Raw genomic sequence first — 16,246 nt, 5'->3', positions numbered from 1 at the left:
ACCTTTACTCATCGTTTTTCGACTACCGCTTTTTGACAGCCATTGCCAACAAACTTCCAACGACATTTTTCAATGAACATTGTCGACAAACTTCTAGTGACCATTGCCAACAACCTCATGTGGCTGCTTTTCAAAAGCTATTACCGACTAACTTCTTACAATCATTTTTATGGTCGTTGTCAATCAACTTTGGCGACAACATACGATCAACATATATTGTGTCCAAACAAATTGTAACGACCCAAATGTTTCAAAACCAAGCTGAAGTCATTACTAATCTAATTTTCTTAACTTCTAAAAACAATAGTAGGTTCACAAACCAAGAAATTCCCACATGGTCGGTCACCGGGTCCTTGTCGCTCGCCAAACTTGCCTTTCCCCTTACATTTGCCTGAAAAATTAAACATAAAAAAGAGTGAGAATGAAAATACTTACTAAGTAATCCCCCTACCTAGGTCTTTTGGGTGAGTTGTTAAACTCATTCCAACATAGGCATAATGTATAAATGATAACATGGGATTGGTAATGACCCTTTAGGATCATAAATCATAACATAGGTAATGTGTAACGCATTGAGTAGGGGGACATGAATAAACCAATATCACATTTGAATGAGAGGGACCTTGAGGACATAAAAGTAAGGTTAAGAAAGACTTAAAAGAATTAAAAGTTACTGCCTATACCAACAAGGTGTACCTTTCTTTTTGGTAGCTCGATCATAGGAACTCCAAAGTTATGTGCTTAGCTCGAAATAATTCTATGTTGGGTGACCTCTTGGAAATTTTACTATGATGCATGTGAGTGAGGACAAAGCTTGCTGAAAGGACTTGTGTTGGTTTGTAGGGATGACTTTCACTCTAATAAGTTTTTAAGAGAAGTAAGGATGATGTTGCCAAGTTGTGTAAGTAGTGCTCCCAAAGGAACACACTTCATGGCGTAGGTAGTAATCCAGAAGGAACACAAAACATAAAATGTACATAGTCTGTCAAGAGAGTTAACAATCACCGTTAATCTTAATATAGATTCATCAATCAATAGAATTTAGCATAATGTCATTGTCCAAAGTTTTCTAATGTAAATAATGGTCATACAACACATATATAATGTTTAATTTATTTTAAATATAATAGGGGAATCCCTGGAAATAGCAAATATGAGAATAGAAAATAGAAAAATAGCAAACTGTTGTCTTTTTTTTTTTTTTTTTTTTTATGATTTATGGAAAAACTAACTGCCATAAATATTTTTCAACTTTTTTGGTCCGAAATTATCCCTCCACGAATACAATGTATTTGTAAACACACCTACTTATGATAATTATTAACTAAATCAAAAAATTATTATATTTTTTTTAACAATCCCTAAACATATTCAATTAGTTTCAACATCCCCTAATTATCACGATAAAAATCAATAAATTAACGAAAAATAACTTCAAAAATTTAATTTTTTTATTTTTCAAATTATAAATTCAAAATTGAATCTCTCCCTAAAATCATGTAAGAGATAATGCAATGATTAATTATTAGGATAAACATTAAGAAATTAACGAAAAAGAATTTAAAAGATTCAATTTTTTATGCACCACATACCAATCCTTCCCTAAAATCATGGCAAATATAATGCAAATAATTATCTTTGGTAAATTAGTTAAGTTTAAATTCAAAATTCAACCCCTTCCTAAAATCATGCCATATACAATGCAATAATTAATTATTAGGATAAAAATTAAAAAATTAAAGAAAAATAAATTAAAAAATTCAATTTGAAGCAACGGTGGAAAGCGATCTTAACAAAACCGAAACGGAGAAAAAAACGACATGGCTGCACGAACAAAAATTTGAAGCATATTGAATTGAGGAAAGAATGGAGGAAAAAACCGAGATGTGAGAAAAGAACGAAGGAAAGGATATTGATTTGAGGAAAGAACAATATCATTTTTTATTTTCTAAATTATTTACCAAAAAAAAAAAAAAAAAACACACACACACACACATAATGAATTAAGTTTACATTCTCTTAATTTTAACATTTTTATTTTCTAAATTATTTATGAAAAATCATTAATTTTGCATTCCTAACATTAGATTCCTAAGATTATGTCATACCAGTGTATTTGTTGAGATAAAAAAATCAAACAAAATATCATATATCACGAATACAGTGTATTTGTAAATAATAATTCTTAACTAAATAAAAAAAAATTATATTGTTTAAAAAATCCGTAAAGGTATGCCATTAGTTTTAACGTCCCCCTAATTATTACGATACAAAATACGTTGTATTAATTTTAGATTCTTAAGTTGAATTCCTAAAATTATGCCAAAGATAATGTACGATCTATTAATTTTAGATAATTTATTTTGGTGAGTGTTAAAGTTATTTAAGTTTGTAAAGGAAAAGAAAAAAAGAAAAAAAAGATATAAATTTCATAATATTATAATATAATATAATATATATAATATGAATTATATTATTATTATTATTTATTATTATATATTTTTTTAAACCCTAAATTCATCATCATCTTCTTCATCTCAACCGCAGTCCTCCCCCCACTCTCATCTTTTTCTTCTTCAAAATCACACGGTCGCCGCCGCCCCTACCTCTCTTCTCTCCACCGAGATCTCTAGCGACAATCTCCTTCCGTCCATCGAAGTCGCCATCGTCACCTTAGTTCTTCGTCAATCTTCTGTTCGTCGTTAGCCCAAGCCACCACACCCCGAGCCGCTCTCGTTTCCGTCAGCCATCTCTTCTGTGTCGCGATGTTCGAATCTGAAGCGAGTGGATTGTATCTGCTCCAACCGGTGTTTGTCCACGAAGCTCTGATCGTCGTTGTCGCATCTCCACGAACCCAGCTGTCCCTGTCACGATCTCCCATTTGCATGGAGCTTGTTGCACCATCCATCCTTCTCCGTAGCACGCTGCCGCACCAAGGCGTGCTCTTCTCGCCGTTGAAGAAGCCTCCGTCCTCGAGCAGTCATGTCCCAAGTGTGGGGTGCATAGTTTGTATTAATTATAGGGTATTTTGTGGATGTGGGTGCATAGTTTGTATTAATTATAGGGTATTTGTGGATTCTGTTACAAATGTATTTTTAAATCACATTTGTCAATTAGGTAGGGACATTTAAGGCATTGTTCGACCATTTATTATTTAAAAAATTTATGTTTTGCTATTTTGTCAATTTAAAAATAAAATTGTCATTTATCCAAAGTAAATCTCTAATTTTGCTATTCTTCTTGTCAGCCCAATATAATATTAATATTAATGTGGCCCATATGCATTATATGTTATTTTATCTCTCTTGAGCCTATTATTTTATTAGACCCATGAGGTAAAAAGATAATGACCTAATTAAACACCATGATGGGTGGTGTCTATAAATAGAATTTTAGATATTAGTCTTCTCACTATCTTATTCAAGTATAGTTCACTTTAATTTCCCCATCAAGAAACTTAATTAAGTTAAGGGAGGTCAGGTGAGAGAAAAACAATCCCTTAGAAGACTATTCATGAATCAAGATATGTGATTTTCTAACTAAATTTAATTTGTGAAAAATATGTAGTTCAAAGATCTTGACATTTGTTTTGTATAATGTTATGGTTTTATTGTGTAACCATGAATATAAAACTTACATATAAATTTATCTATTATACAATAGCATGCATATATGGTACCATAACTAGAAATGATAATTATCTACTTTCAACTGTCCCCAACTCAAGGGTATCCAATTGAAAAATCACTTACCTTAGGCTTAGAGTTTAACCCTTGGTTGCAAAATAATTCACAGATTCAACTTAGGCATAGAAAGTTTAATTAATAATTTTATCCAATTTTCAGTCACTGTATTTAAGCGATCATCTTCGACAATCCTCTGACCAATATTTTTCGACGGTCGCCACCAACCAACCTCTAGTTACCGTTATCTAGAAACCATTGATGACCAACTTCCAAATGATCCTCTTCTTAGCAATTGTTGTTGGCCAACCTCCAATGATCTCTTTCCAATAATTGTGGTCAACCAACTTTCAATAACCATAGTTAGCCAACTTTTGACAATTGTTTTTTAATGATCACCTGCAATCAATTTTGCCAACCTTCGATCATCATTTTTTAATGATCGTGGCCGGTCACCTTCGACCACCGTCTCTAGCAACTAGTTTTCGACCAACTTTTGACAACAGTTGCTCAATGACTATTGCCACCCAACTTCTAGCGACTATCATTTTTCAGCAACTATTGTTGTTAGTAACTTTGCTGACCTTATAAAAATTCTTAGATAAATGTTATTTAGGGTGTGTGTGGATTACCTTTTAAAATGTTTAAATTTGAAAAAAAAAATCTATTAAAAAAATTTGAGGTGTTTGGTAACTTTTCAAAATGCATTTTTCAAAAATGAAATCGAAAAATAATCCATTTTAAAGAAAACACTCAAAACCCTATTTTGAGAAAATATGTTTTTAAACAAAACTATGTATATAAATACTTAAAAAAACATCTAACCAAACATGTAAGTGTTTAAATTTTAAACTCATTTTAAAGAAATTATTTAAAAGAAAATGTATTTTTGAAAACATTTTTTTTCATATATAATCGAAACGCATTTTTATTTGCTTATTTAAATAAAGTTGTTTACAAACTACTGATTTTTAAAATTTCCTTCAATATTTAAATTTTAGGTTTTTTCTACATATAATTTAAATTACTATAGTTCTACCTAATAAATTAACTTTAAGTTCCAACTAAGCAGTTAGGTAGTAATTGTATACTTCTTTCTTTGAAATTAACGTTTTAATTTAAATTTATATACCTAACATGTTGCATTAACAATTTAATAATTTTAATAAGGAATTAATTAACTCTTAAATGTAAGGACTTCTTTAGGAATAATAAAAGATCAAAATATTGACACTTAATGACAAAATCCCATTAAAGCACATTTTTGCTAAATATGTGATCAATTTTTTTTAATCAACTATGTTACAAGTGAGTGGTAATTGATATGCAACTTTCTCCTGAAATTGGATCATTTAGGACCCGTTTGGTAATATTTCTGTTCTTTGTTTCCTGTTTCTTGTTTCTTGTTTTCTCTTTTTTGAAAACAAGAAACATGAATGTGTTTGATAACTGTTTTTGTTTCTTATTTCTTTAAAAAAAAGAAACAACAAGAAACAAGAAACAATTTTTATTATTTATTGTTTCTGTTTCTTGTTTTTATTATTTCTTGTTTAATAGTTTTTTTGATTGCTCCTCTTCAAGATTTATTTTTATTTTACTAATTTTATTTTATTCACATGTAATTCAATTAAACATTAAATAAAAATTTATGTCATGCATTAAACATAAAAATGAAAATGATCAAAAGTACTTTATATCATTTAATACAAAGAAGTCCCACTGCACAAATAAAAATAATAACATAAACATAAAATTGTATCTATCTTTCAAATGTTGCCCAAATTTGATTCGCAATATCATCTCTCACTCGGGCCATTTACCATAGATGTTGTCGACTCACATCTAATTCAATTATATCATTTTGCAAATTGGCCGACAAATTATGTGTATCTTCAACGATCATTAATTCATTGCTAAAGTCATTGAAAAGATCATCTTGATGATCATTCAATCTAAAATAATCGTGAACTATGCAACATGCTATCGGTATATATTTTTGTGTCTTGATTGGGTAAGGAGGCATTTGCTTAAGAATAGGAAATCGAGCCTTCAGCACACCAAAACAACGTTCAATGACATTTTGCAGTGAAGAATGTTGATAATTAAACACTTCTTCTCTACCTCGAGGGCGATGTCTCTTTTCTCTAAAATCTCGTAAATGATATCTTTGACCTCGAAATGGTGCTAAAAATCCTGGCATATTTGAATATCCTGAATCGACAAGATAGTATTGATCTGCATATAATAAAACAAATAAAAAATTATCATAAAGTCAAATATGGAATTAAAATTATGAAAAACACATAATCATTTACCTCCCTTAGGCATAGGAAATTTATTCTCAGGATTCTTGATACATTCTAGAAGTATGCAAGAATCATTGGATGATCATTCTCAACCAGACATGACATACGTGAATAACATATCAAATGAATAAATACACATTATATTCCATGTCGTGTTAGTTTTTCTTCCACGAAACGATATTTATTCATTTTGGGGAATACTTGCAGCAACATAAGTGCCATCAATAGCACCAACACAATCCTAAAGGATAATAAAAAAACACAAATATATTTCAAAACATTATATTTTTAAAAATAAATCAAAACATTAACGCATTACCTTAAAGAAATGGTAATATTTTGAATTTGATACGATCTCCATTGGTACAGTCTCCATATTGGGTTGGTGAATAATTTCTCTACCAAGCTTGCAAACTTTCCTCAAAACAAGGTTAAAAGCTAAAGAAATAGTATGACTCGAATATTGAAATCTTTCTACTGCTATATGATTGCTTTCATTATGTGATATGATTAATAAGAATATAGAAACTTTTTCTTGAACGGTAAGATATCTAGATGATTTCAGATTCGTCTTTGATTTTAAATCTTCACAAAATCTTATGAATGTAATTCTTTTCATCCTAAAACAATCAAAACAGCTACTATCGTTTCCATTTAACAACTCAATCACATAATCATGTCCTCTCAGTGCAGAGGTTCTACATGGTTGTTTTGAAGATTGTATCCTGTGCAAGCTCATGTAGACTAAAGTAAAAAGGATGAAGATACCATCGTCATCGTCGTCAGAATAAAAATCATCATCAGAATGATTATCTGGAATCAAGTCCATATCAATTCACTAGTATATCTCTAAATCAAACACAAAAAAGGTACAAATCCATATCAGTACATAAAACGTAGTCATGTTAAATATATTCGGTACACGATCGTTTAGATTTGGCTCAAAATTTGGTGTCGCCACGTGATCGCGACGCGGAGCGGCCGACATCCTCCTTTTATTTAATCTTTAATATTTAAAAGATTTGGAGTCGCCACCAATCATATTAAGGTGTGATTGGTCACCACAAAAAAAATTGGTCTACGTAAATTCAGATTTAAGGTTCGGGAGTTAGTTGTGTGTAGGAAAGGTATTAGCACCCCACAACACCCATAAAAATGATTACCAAAATTTATCTTTTAAACTAAATTAACGAGGTTCACAAAACAAAGTTTTTGTTTGATATTTTTTAAATGTCCCATGGTTATCAATTCATAACTAAAAAAAACTAAGTATGAATTGATGATTATATGGGTGGCATGAGAGCCATTAGAAAATTAGAATTTAATTTTTATTTAAAAAGATTTTTTTTATTTACCTCAAGAATATTAAAATATCAAACTTTGATATTTTGATCTCCATCATAGGCCTTTAATGGAAAATTTCATGTATCTAAAGAATTAATGAATTATAAAGAAAACACTACTCAGTCCCATTCTAAAATACAAAATTGTTAGATATACTTTGTTTAAAAATAATTGTATTAACTTTTAAAAATTGAGAATTTCATGTATTTATGGAATTTTAACCATAAATGAACATTACTCTTTCCCATAAATAATACAATATAAAATAGTTGGCAAATATGACAAATAATACAACTAACAATATATGTTGTCATCTAATAAAAGTTGGAGATAATATCTACGTATTCAAAAATAAAATATTGGAAATAATATACTATATTAGAAATATATAACGTTTGAGAAATAATATTTGGAAAGTAAATAATATACAGTGGTACTCTGCCATTCAACCAATCTAATCAATCAAACAGTAAAAACAACCAAATTAAACCCTCCATTTAACAAATTTTAATCAAATTGCTTACTTTAAATCAAATTTAAAGCATGGGGATTTGATGTAACACAAGCAGATTTGATGTGATAGTATTCCTAACAGAATTAAACACAGTGGCAAATTTGATGTAACACTATTCTATTGGTATTCAATTGGTTTAAACTAAAGAGCCATAATTTTTTTAAAAAAAACTGAACACAGTACCAAAATTTGATACAATCCAATTGGTTTAACCCAACAAAATTGAAATAGAAGAGGCTTGAGAAATAGACTCAATTGGTCTAAACCTAACAAAATTAAAACATCCTAAACCACACAGTACAGCCTAGGCAAAAATTGATGCAAGTTTAACCCAACAAAATTAGAATACAAAACAACGATATAGACTTAATTGGTCTAAACCTAACAAAATTAAAATAACCTAACCCTAAAAAAATTAAACACAGTCTGAATAAAATCAAAACGAATTAAAACGAATTAAATTTAAAGAATGGAAGAACAAAAAAAAAAAAAAAAAAACTTACCTTGGCTGAAATTTTTTTTTTTTTGCCTTTCCCTTTTAATTGATCTCTTCTTCCAGTAATCAAGAAATCATCCTCTTCTCTCTTTTTTCTCTATTTTTATAGGGCACTGAGATGGTAACTTTTTTTTTTTTAAGATTGCCAGATCATGAAGATCGTGTTTGTGATAGTGAGAAAGTAGGAAGAATCATGGGAAGAAACATGGAGAGGGAGGATCGTGGAGAGGAAGAATCGTGGAGAGGGAGCGTGGAGAGGGGAAAATCGTAGGACTGAAAGTGGTTGAGATAAAACAGGGAAAAGATATGAATTTTTAATAACTATTTTCTTTTCTTTTTTTTTTTAAATTAAATTCAATTAATAAATAAAATAAAGTAATAAAATAAAGTAAAGTAAATGTAAAAAATAAATGGTCAAAATATGGTATCTACAGTTTGCCGCCCTTTGTCCATTCTGAAAATATTTAAAGGTGGACAGGAAATAGATAAAGTATTTGGGCCAAAATTTATTTTTTAAAGAGGGAACTAAAAAGGTTATCAACCCTAATTGTAGGGCCAGGTTTGATAAATAAAGAACCTGATAGACAGGCTTCGGCCTTAGCTTCAGGTCTGGGCTCGATTTAACCAAATTCAAAAAGACATCAACCTTAGCTCTAGGACTAGGTTTGATAAATAAAGGACCTGATAGACAGGCTTCGGCCTCAGCTTCATATCTGGGCTCGATTTAACCAAATTCGAAAAGACATCAACCTTAGCTCTAGGATTAGGTTTGATAAATAAAGGACCTGATAGACAGGCTTCGGCCTCAGCTTCAGATCTGGGCTCGATTTAACCAAATTAAAAAAGACATCAACCTTAGCTCTAGGACTAGGTTTGATAAATAAAGGACCTGATAGACAGGCTTCGGCCTCAGCTTCAGATCTGGGCTCGATTTAACCAAATTCGAAAGAACATCAACCTTAGCTCTAGGACTAGGTTTGATAAAAAATGGACTCGTCCTGCTTTGGACTTGGTAAAGATTTAATTTGAAAATAAAATATTGTCATTTTCAAAGAAATAAATAGCTCATTGCTCCATTCATCAATCCTATTAACAATTGATCAGTATGGCCACCGGATAGAATAAAACACATATATCATGAAAGCTTTTTAAGTTGTCAAATTCTCCACTCTCTGAATCAAAACTGCGAATGTCTGCACTATGTTGTAAAGATCCAATATTGTTTAGTCCTTGGACATCACAAAACGTGAATCCTTTTAAGATGTAGACTTCCAATTACGATAACTCCCATCATAGAAAAATTTGTCTGGACTTGTAGACACCTATATTTCCTTAAATCTTATCAAAAGAAAATCATAGCTTTTACTTGGTTTGCAAATACAATAAATTGTACTGGATCCTTGCTAATTAAAAAATGTAGAATAATGGACTAATGAATCATGAATGTTTACTATCTTTTAGAAAGGATAAAAGAAAAGATTGGCAAACAAACATATGTTCAAAAAATATAATAAGAAAAATAAAAAAAATGTGACAACAATGCTTGGAATAGGAGTACGAAGAGAGGGGTGAGAGAAAGTTTACACATATGGAAATAACATTCTAAGAACTAAATGTAAGTTTCCTAGAAATACCCCTGACTTCTTTCAACATTACGAATCCCTCTAAGAAAAGGTCTCATGCATAATATCTTCGAACATAATCTGAATTCACAGGATTTTTTAACTCAACACCATCCATATTAGTCAAAAGTAGAGCTCCTCCTGAAAAAGCTTTTTTCACTACAAATGGACCTTCATAATTTAGGAGTTCATTTTCCTCGATGATCCTTTTGAAACGGAAGTATTCTTTTTAATACCAAATCTCCCTCTTGAAAGCTTCGAGGATGCACTTTCTTATTGTATGCTCGCATTAGTCTTCTTTGGTAAAGTTGCCCATGATTTAATGCTGCCAACCTTTTTTCTTCAACGAAATTCAACTGCTCATAACGACCTCGTATCCATTCAGCTTCATCTAACTTAGCTTCCATGAGAACTCTCAATGAAGGTATCTCAACTTTTAAAGGTAAAACAGCTTCCATACCATAAACTAAAGAAAATGATGTTGCCCCAGTTGAAGTACGAACTGATGTGCGATATCCATGCAGCGCAAACAGTAGCATTTCATGCCAATCTTTGTATGTTATTGTCATTTTCTCAATGATTCTTTTAATATTTTTGTTAGCTGCCTCAACTGCCCCATTCATCTTTGGGCGATATGGAGTTGAATTTCGGTGATTGATCTTGAACTGCTCACAAAGTTCGTCCATCATTTTGTTATTAAGGTTCTTGGCATTATCCGTAATAATACCTTATGGGAGACCGTAACGACATATAAGCTCTTTCTTGATAAACTTGAGCACTACTCCCCTTGTAACATTGCAATAAGATGCAGCCTCTATCCATTTAGTGAAGTAATCAATGGCCACAAGAATAAAACGATGGCCATTTGAGGCTTTAGGATCAATGGGTCCAATAACATCCATTCCCCATAAAGAAAATGGCCATGGTGCTGACAAGATATGCAATGGAGATGCTGCTACATGGATCTTATCCATATAAATTTGACACTTTTTACATTCCCTTGCATATTTTATGCAATCTGATTCCATCGTTGTCCAATAATAACCGGATCTAAGTATTTGTCTAGCCATCATATGTCCATTAGCATGTGTTCCACATATTCCTTCATGAATGTCTGTCATAATTTGTTTTGCTTCCTCTTCATCAACACACCGAAGGAGCACCATATCGTGGTTTCTTTTATAAAAAACTTCACCACTTAAGAAAAAGTTCATGGCCAACTTCCTTATTGTGCGTTTGTCATTTTCTAAAGCTTCATATGGATATTCTCTACATTTTATGTATTGCTTAATGTCAAAATACCATGGCTTGTTATCATTTCCAACATTCATGCAATATGCTGGCACATCTCGCTTTGTAATTTGGATTGGATGAAGTTCAAATTCAAGATTAAGATCAAACATCATTGCCAGAGTGGCTAATGCATCCGCCATTCGATTGTCTTCCCTAGGAACATGGTCAAATGAAATCTTCTCAAAATTTTGAGACAATTTTGTAACGTATTGGCTGTAAGGTACCAATTTAGCATGTCTTGTTTCCCATTCTTCCTTGACTTGATGTATCACTAACATCGAGTCACCCAAAACTTTCAACTTTTTAATACTCATATCACATGCTACTCGAAGTCCCATAATGCAAGCTTCATATTCAGCGATATTGTGAGTGCATTCAAAACATAACTTGGCCGTTAGGGGGAAAACCTTTCCTTCTGGAGAAATTAGCACAACTCCAATCCCATGCCCCAACTCATTTGAGGCACCATCGAAAAGCATAGTCCATGTCTCATGATCTCTAGCATTCTTTTCAACTAGAAATATGTTATCATCCGGGAAATCAATTCTCATAGGTTCGTAATCTGCTACTGGTTGAGCAGCTAAATGATCAGCAACTGCGCTTCCCTTTATTGCTTTTTTAGTAACATAAACAATGTCGTACTCTGACAACAAAACTTGCCATTTTGCAATCCTTCCAGATAATGACGGTTTCTCAAAAATGTATTTTATTGGATCCATTTTTGAAATAAGACATGTCGTGTGGTATAACATATATTGCCTCAAACGATGAGCGGTCCATACCAAAGCACAACAAGTTCGCTCTAACATTGAGTATCTAGATTCATAATTTGTAAACTTTTTGCTCAAATAATAAATGGCATGCTCCTTCTTCCCTGATAAATCGTGTTGTCCTAGAACACCACCCATGGAACTTTCTAATACTGTTAAATACAAGATTAACGGTCGCCCTGGAGCTGGAGGTATCAGTACTGGTGGGCTCTGCAAATATTGCTTAATTTTGTTGAAAGCTTCTTCACAATCCTCATTCCATTTTCCTGGGTTGTTTTTACGTAAGAGCTTGAAGATTGGTTTGCATGTTGGTGTTAAATGTGAGATAAATCTGGATATGTAGTTCAATCTTCCCAAAAAACCTCGAATTTCTTTTTCTGTTTTAGGGGATAACATTTCCATGATAACCCTTACTTTATCTGGATCCACTTTGATCCCTTCTTCGCTGACGATGAATCCCAGTAGTTTTCTCGAAGTTGCCCCAAATGTGCATTTGGATGGATTTAATTTCAATTGATATTTTCTCAACCGATCAAATAATTTTTGGAGTGTGGTTGTATGATCTTCATCTACCTTGGATTTTGCGATCATATCATCAACATACACCTATATTTCTTTATGCATCATATCATGAAAAAGTGTAACCATTGCTCGTTGATAGGTTGCCCCAACATTTTTCAAACCAAAAGGCATTACTTTGTAGCAGAATGTTCCCCAAAGGGTAATGAATGTCGTTTTTTCTCTATCTTCTTTAGCCATTTTGATCTGATTATATCCGGAAAAACCATCCATGAAGGAGAAAGTTGAGTATTCTGCAGTATTATCCACCAACATGTCGATATGAGGTAAAAGGAAGTTATCTTTTGGACTGGCTCGATTTAAATCTCTATAGTCCACACACGTTCTCACTTTTCCGTCTTTTTTTGGTACTGGAACAACGTTTGCCACCCATTCAGGATATTTGGAGACTGTGAGGAATCCTGCTTCAATTTGCTTCTGTACTTCCTCCTTTATTTTAATCAGTACATCAGGTTTCATTTTACGTAGCTTTTGTCTCACTGGGTTGCATTCTGGTTTTAAAGGAACTCGGTGTACAACAATATCCGTACTTAATCCTGGCATATCCTGATAACTCCAAGCAAAAATATCTGAATACTCACGTAACAAATTGATCAGTTTTTTTTCGTGATTCACTGGTCAATGATGTGCCAATTTTTACCTCTTTTGACTCCTCTTGAGAACCCAAATTGATTGCTTCAACTAGTTCTTGGTGAGGACCAAGAACCTCATCTTCTTCTTCTACCATTCTTAACAATTCTGAGGATATTCCCACATCATTTTCATCGTCACTTTCCTTGTCAGATTCCATAGTGTATATTAAGGCATCAAGGGTAGAACTGGAATTACTAACATCTTCATTCTTATGAATATTGTCTATGAAAGGGTTTAGACTTTTGTGTTTAATTTGCAAATGCAGGAAAGAAAGCAGAGAGAAAGAAAAAAATTAGAATGAATGAAATGAAAATGTGGAAATTTCATTAAATAACAAGAAAGCAGTACATTAATGCTGTAAAGCAAATAAATACTATGGCCTTGGACAAAGCCATTCGAAAAATAAAAATTTAAACAAATAAAAGCTTAATCATTACTCTTGAAAATTTCTTGAAAATGTAGGTAGATCTACACTATCCCAATTGTTAAGCTCAAAATCAGGCGGACATGCATAAACTGTATTGCCTTCAAATGATGCTTCTTGTGCCACTGCTGCAACTGATAAACTTCCCATCTTCGTTAACAAATCATCCTTCAAATTAGAGTTGTGTGATGAATAACTTATACCAGCACTCTTGAAAATATCATATAATTCTGGTATACGTTTTATACTTGGATCAAACTCCCTCATCTCCAGCTTTGCCAAACGCTTTTTCTTCTTTTCCTCCTGAAGCCTAATCTTGTCATATATGGATGACTTATAGCCCAAACCAAACCTCCCATCATTGCTCGGTGTTTTTAGAAGTGTTTCTAAGTTTTTATTCAAAGATTATCCTCTACCTCCCATTATCCTAGTGGTCATAACTTCAACTTTAGACTTGTGTGGCTTTATCACTTCGTCTACAGTTGCTTCCATCATAGTTGCATGAGCAATTTCAAAAGAGCGAAAAGAACACTCTAATGCTTCTTCCGTCGCTTCAACATATGGGGTTGAGACTGGCTTTGTTATTAAGAAATCTTCCTCTCCCATCACGCAAATCAACTTACTCCCAACAATAAATTTCAATTTTTGATGCAATGTGGATGGCACCACTCCTGCGGAGTGAATCCAAGGACGTCCTAATAAAAAACTGTATGTGGGTGTTATCTCCATGACTTGAAAGACTATGTTGAAAATACATGGGCCAATTTTAACTGGTAGTTCAATGTCATCCATTACTTCTCTGCGCGACCCATCGAAAGCTTTCACAACCATAGTACTTGACTTTATGTGTGACATATCCACGGGAAGCTTTAATAGTGTAGATTTAGGCATTATATTGAGAGCTGATCCGTTATCCACTAAAACTCTTGCAATGACGTAGTCTTTGCACTTCACTTGAATATGCAGTGCTTTTGTATGGCCTAAGCCTTCAGGAGGAATTTTGTCATCTGTGAAGACTATGGAATTTGAAGATGTAATGTTTCCAATAATTCCACTAAACTTTTTCACTGAAATGTCATGTCCGACATGTGCCTTGTTCAAAATATCTAATAACACTTTGCGATGAGGCTCTGAATTCAAAAACAACGATAATAAAGAAATTCGAGCTGGAGTATGATGCATTTGCTCTATGATCTTATACTCACTTTGTTTTACTATTTTCAAGAATTCATTTGCTTCCTCATCCGTGACAAGGTTTTTGTATTCTATATCTTTTGCAATGATAGGCATCTCCACATCTTGGTCTTTGCAATGCTCTTTCACATTTCTTTTCTCATTTTTCCTACCTTGCTCCAGTATTAGACCATCTGAAGGGACTGTTAAGTTATCTGGTTTGTAGCATCTTCCACTTCGGGTTATCCCGCTGATTCCTGTAATGTTATCAACTGAAGGACCTGTTATGACCTGACAATCATACCGCCATGGCACTGCTTTTAGATCCTTAAATTTGAAAGGACTCGGCACTTGGATCGGGAGTTTTTTAGGATTGCAGAAGCTGGTTGACCCATTATGACTTTCTTGATAAAAAACTGTCAAAGGTCTTGGTAAAAAGGAATCTTTCTTTTCTGAAACTTCATCCATTAAAGCACACATTTTACTGTCTTTCATCTCGTCTTTTTCTTGTCCTCTATATACCGTGAGTATCTTTGAATCCATAAGTTGTTGTACTTTGGATCTAAATTTTTGGCATTGTTGGACAACGTGGCCTGCAACTCCTTGATGGAATATACAATGTCTGCTTTCATCATACCCTTCATATCTTATGTTGGGGTCTAGATATTCATGACTAACATATCCTGCTTCAAAAAGACCTTCAAAAAGTGCTTCCATAGGCATCACTATCTCATGGACTTCATTTTTACACTTTTCAACAAGGCTATCCACAGCGTTAACTTTTGGATTTTCATGATCAGGCAGTGGATTTTCATTGACATTCGGCTTCTCACCAGATTTTTTGAAACTCAACCATCCAGCATTAATTAGAGATTGCACCTTTCTTTTCAAAGCCAAACAATTTTCAGTTGAGTGTCCCACTCCCCCAGCGTGATAATCAAATCGAGCATTTGAATCATACCATTTTGGGTAAGGAGGTTGTATAGGAATCATTGGAATAGGAGCTAACTGTCGATTTTGAATTAGTTGAGGTAAAAGCTCTGTATAAGTCATGGGAATCGGATCAAACCGCCATGTATCTGTTGGGTTTTATGTCCTAAAACTCGTAGATAGTAAATATAATCAATTGACCGTCATTAATAAAGTATTTTATTATTTAATTTCAATAAGTGTTATTGATTATTTTATTAGTTTTGTCTTAATAACCCAAATCCAATAAACTAACATCCTAAGCTGTTTGATGAGTCTTGAACAGTATGTAGAGACATACAGGGATTAATGTTCAAGATCAGCTTAAAGAGTCTATAGTATAGGGTTAAGGTTGGGTACCTTATCCTGTTAACACTATGGATACGGCTCACTTTGTATTTGATACAGACACATTGATCAAATGCGTTCATGTATGTGAC

General features: G+C 32.8%; 1 protein-coding gene and 1 pseudogene across 1 annotated transcript; both read right to left on the bottom strand.

The window, feature by feature from the left end:
- Positions 1-10,020: 10,020 nt before the first annotated feature.
- On the bottom strand, positions 10,021-13,397 carry LOC103501384 (uncharacterized; annotated as a pseudogene).
- A 672-nt stretch (positions 13,398-14,069) lies between these two features.
- Positions 14,070-15,890, bottom strand: LOC127150863 (uncharacterized). The gene has a single exon (XM_051089554.1). It carries the CDS (start codon positions 15,888-15,890, stop codon positions 14,070-14,072), a length of 1,821 nt encoding a protein of 606 aa, XP_050945511.1.
- Between the last annotated feature and the right edge of the window lie 356 nt (positions 15,891-16,246).

Source organism: Cucumis melo, chromosome 9 (genome assembly GCF_025177605.1).
Source record: "Cucumis melo cultivar AY chromosome 9, USDA_Cmelo_AY_1.0, whole genome shotgun sequence".
Lineage (NCBI taxonomy): Eukaryota > Viridiplantae > Streptophyta > Magnoliopsida > Cucurbitales > Cucurbitaceae > Cucumis > Cucumis melo.
Note: the sequence above shows the minus strand (reverse complement) of the source record. Positions and strands in the feature narration are given on the sequence as shown.

Excerpts from the sequence above, each read along its gene's own strand:
- LOC127150863 (XM_051089554.1), bottom strand. The coding sequence starts at position 15,890 with ATGACTTATACAGAGCTTTTACCTCAACTAATTCAAAATCGACAGTTA.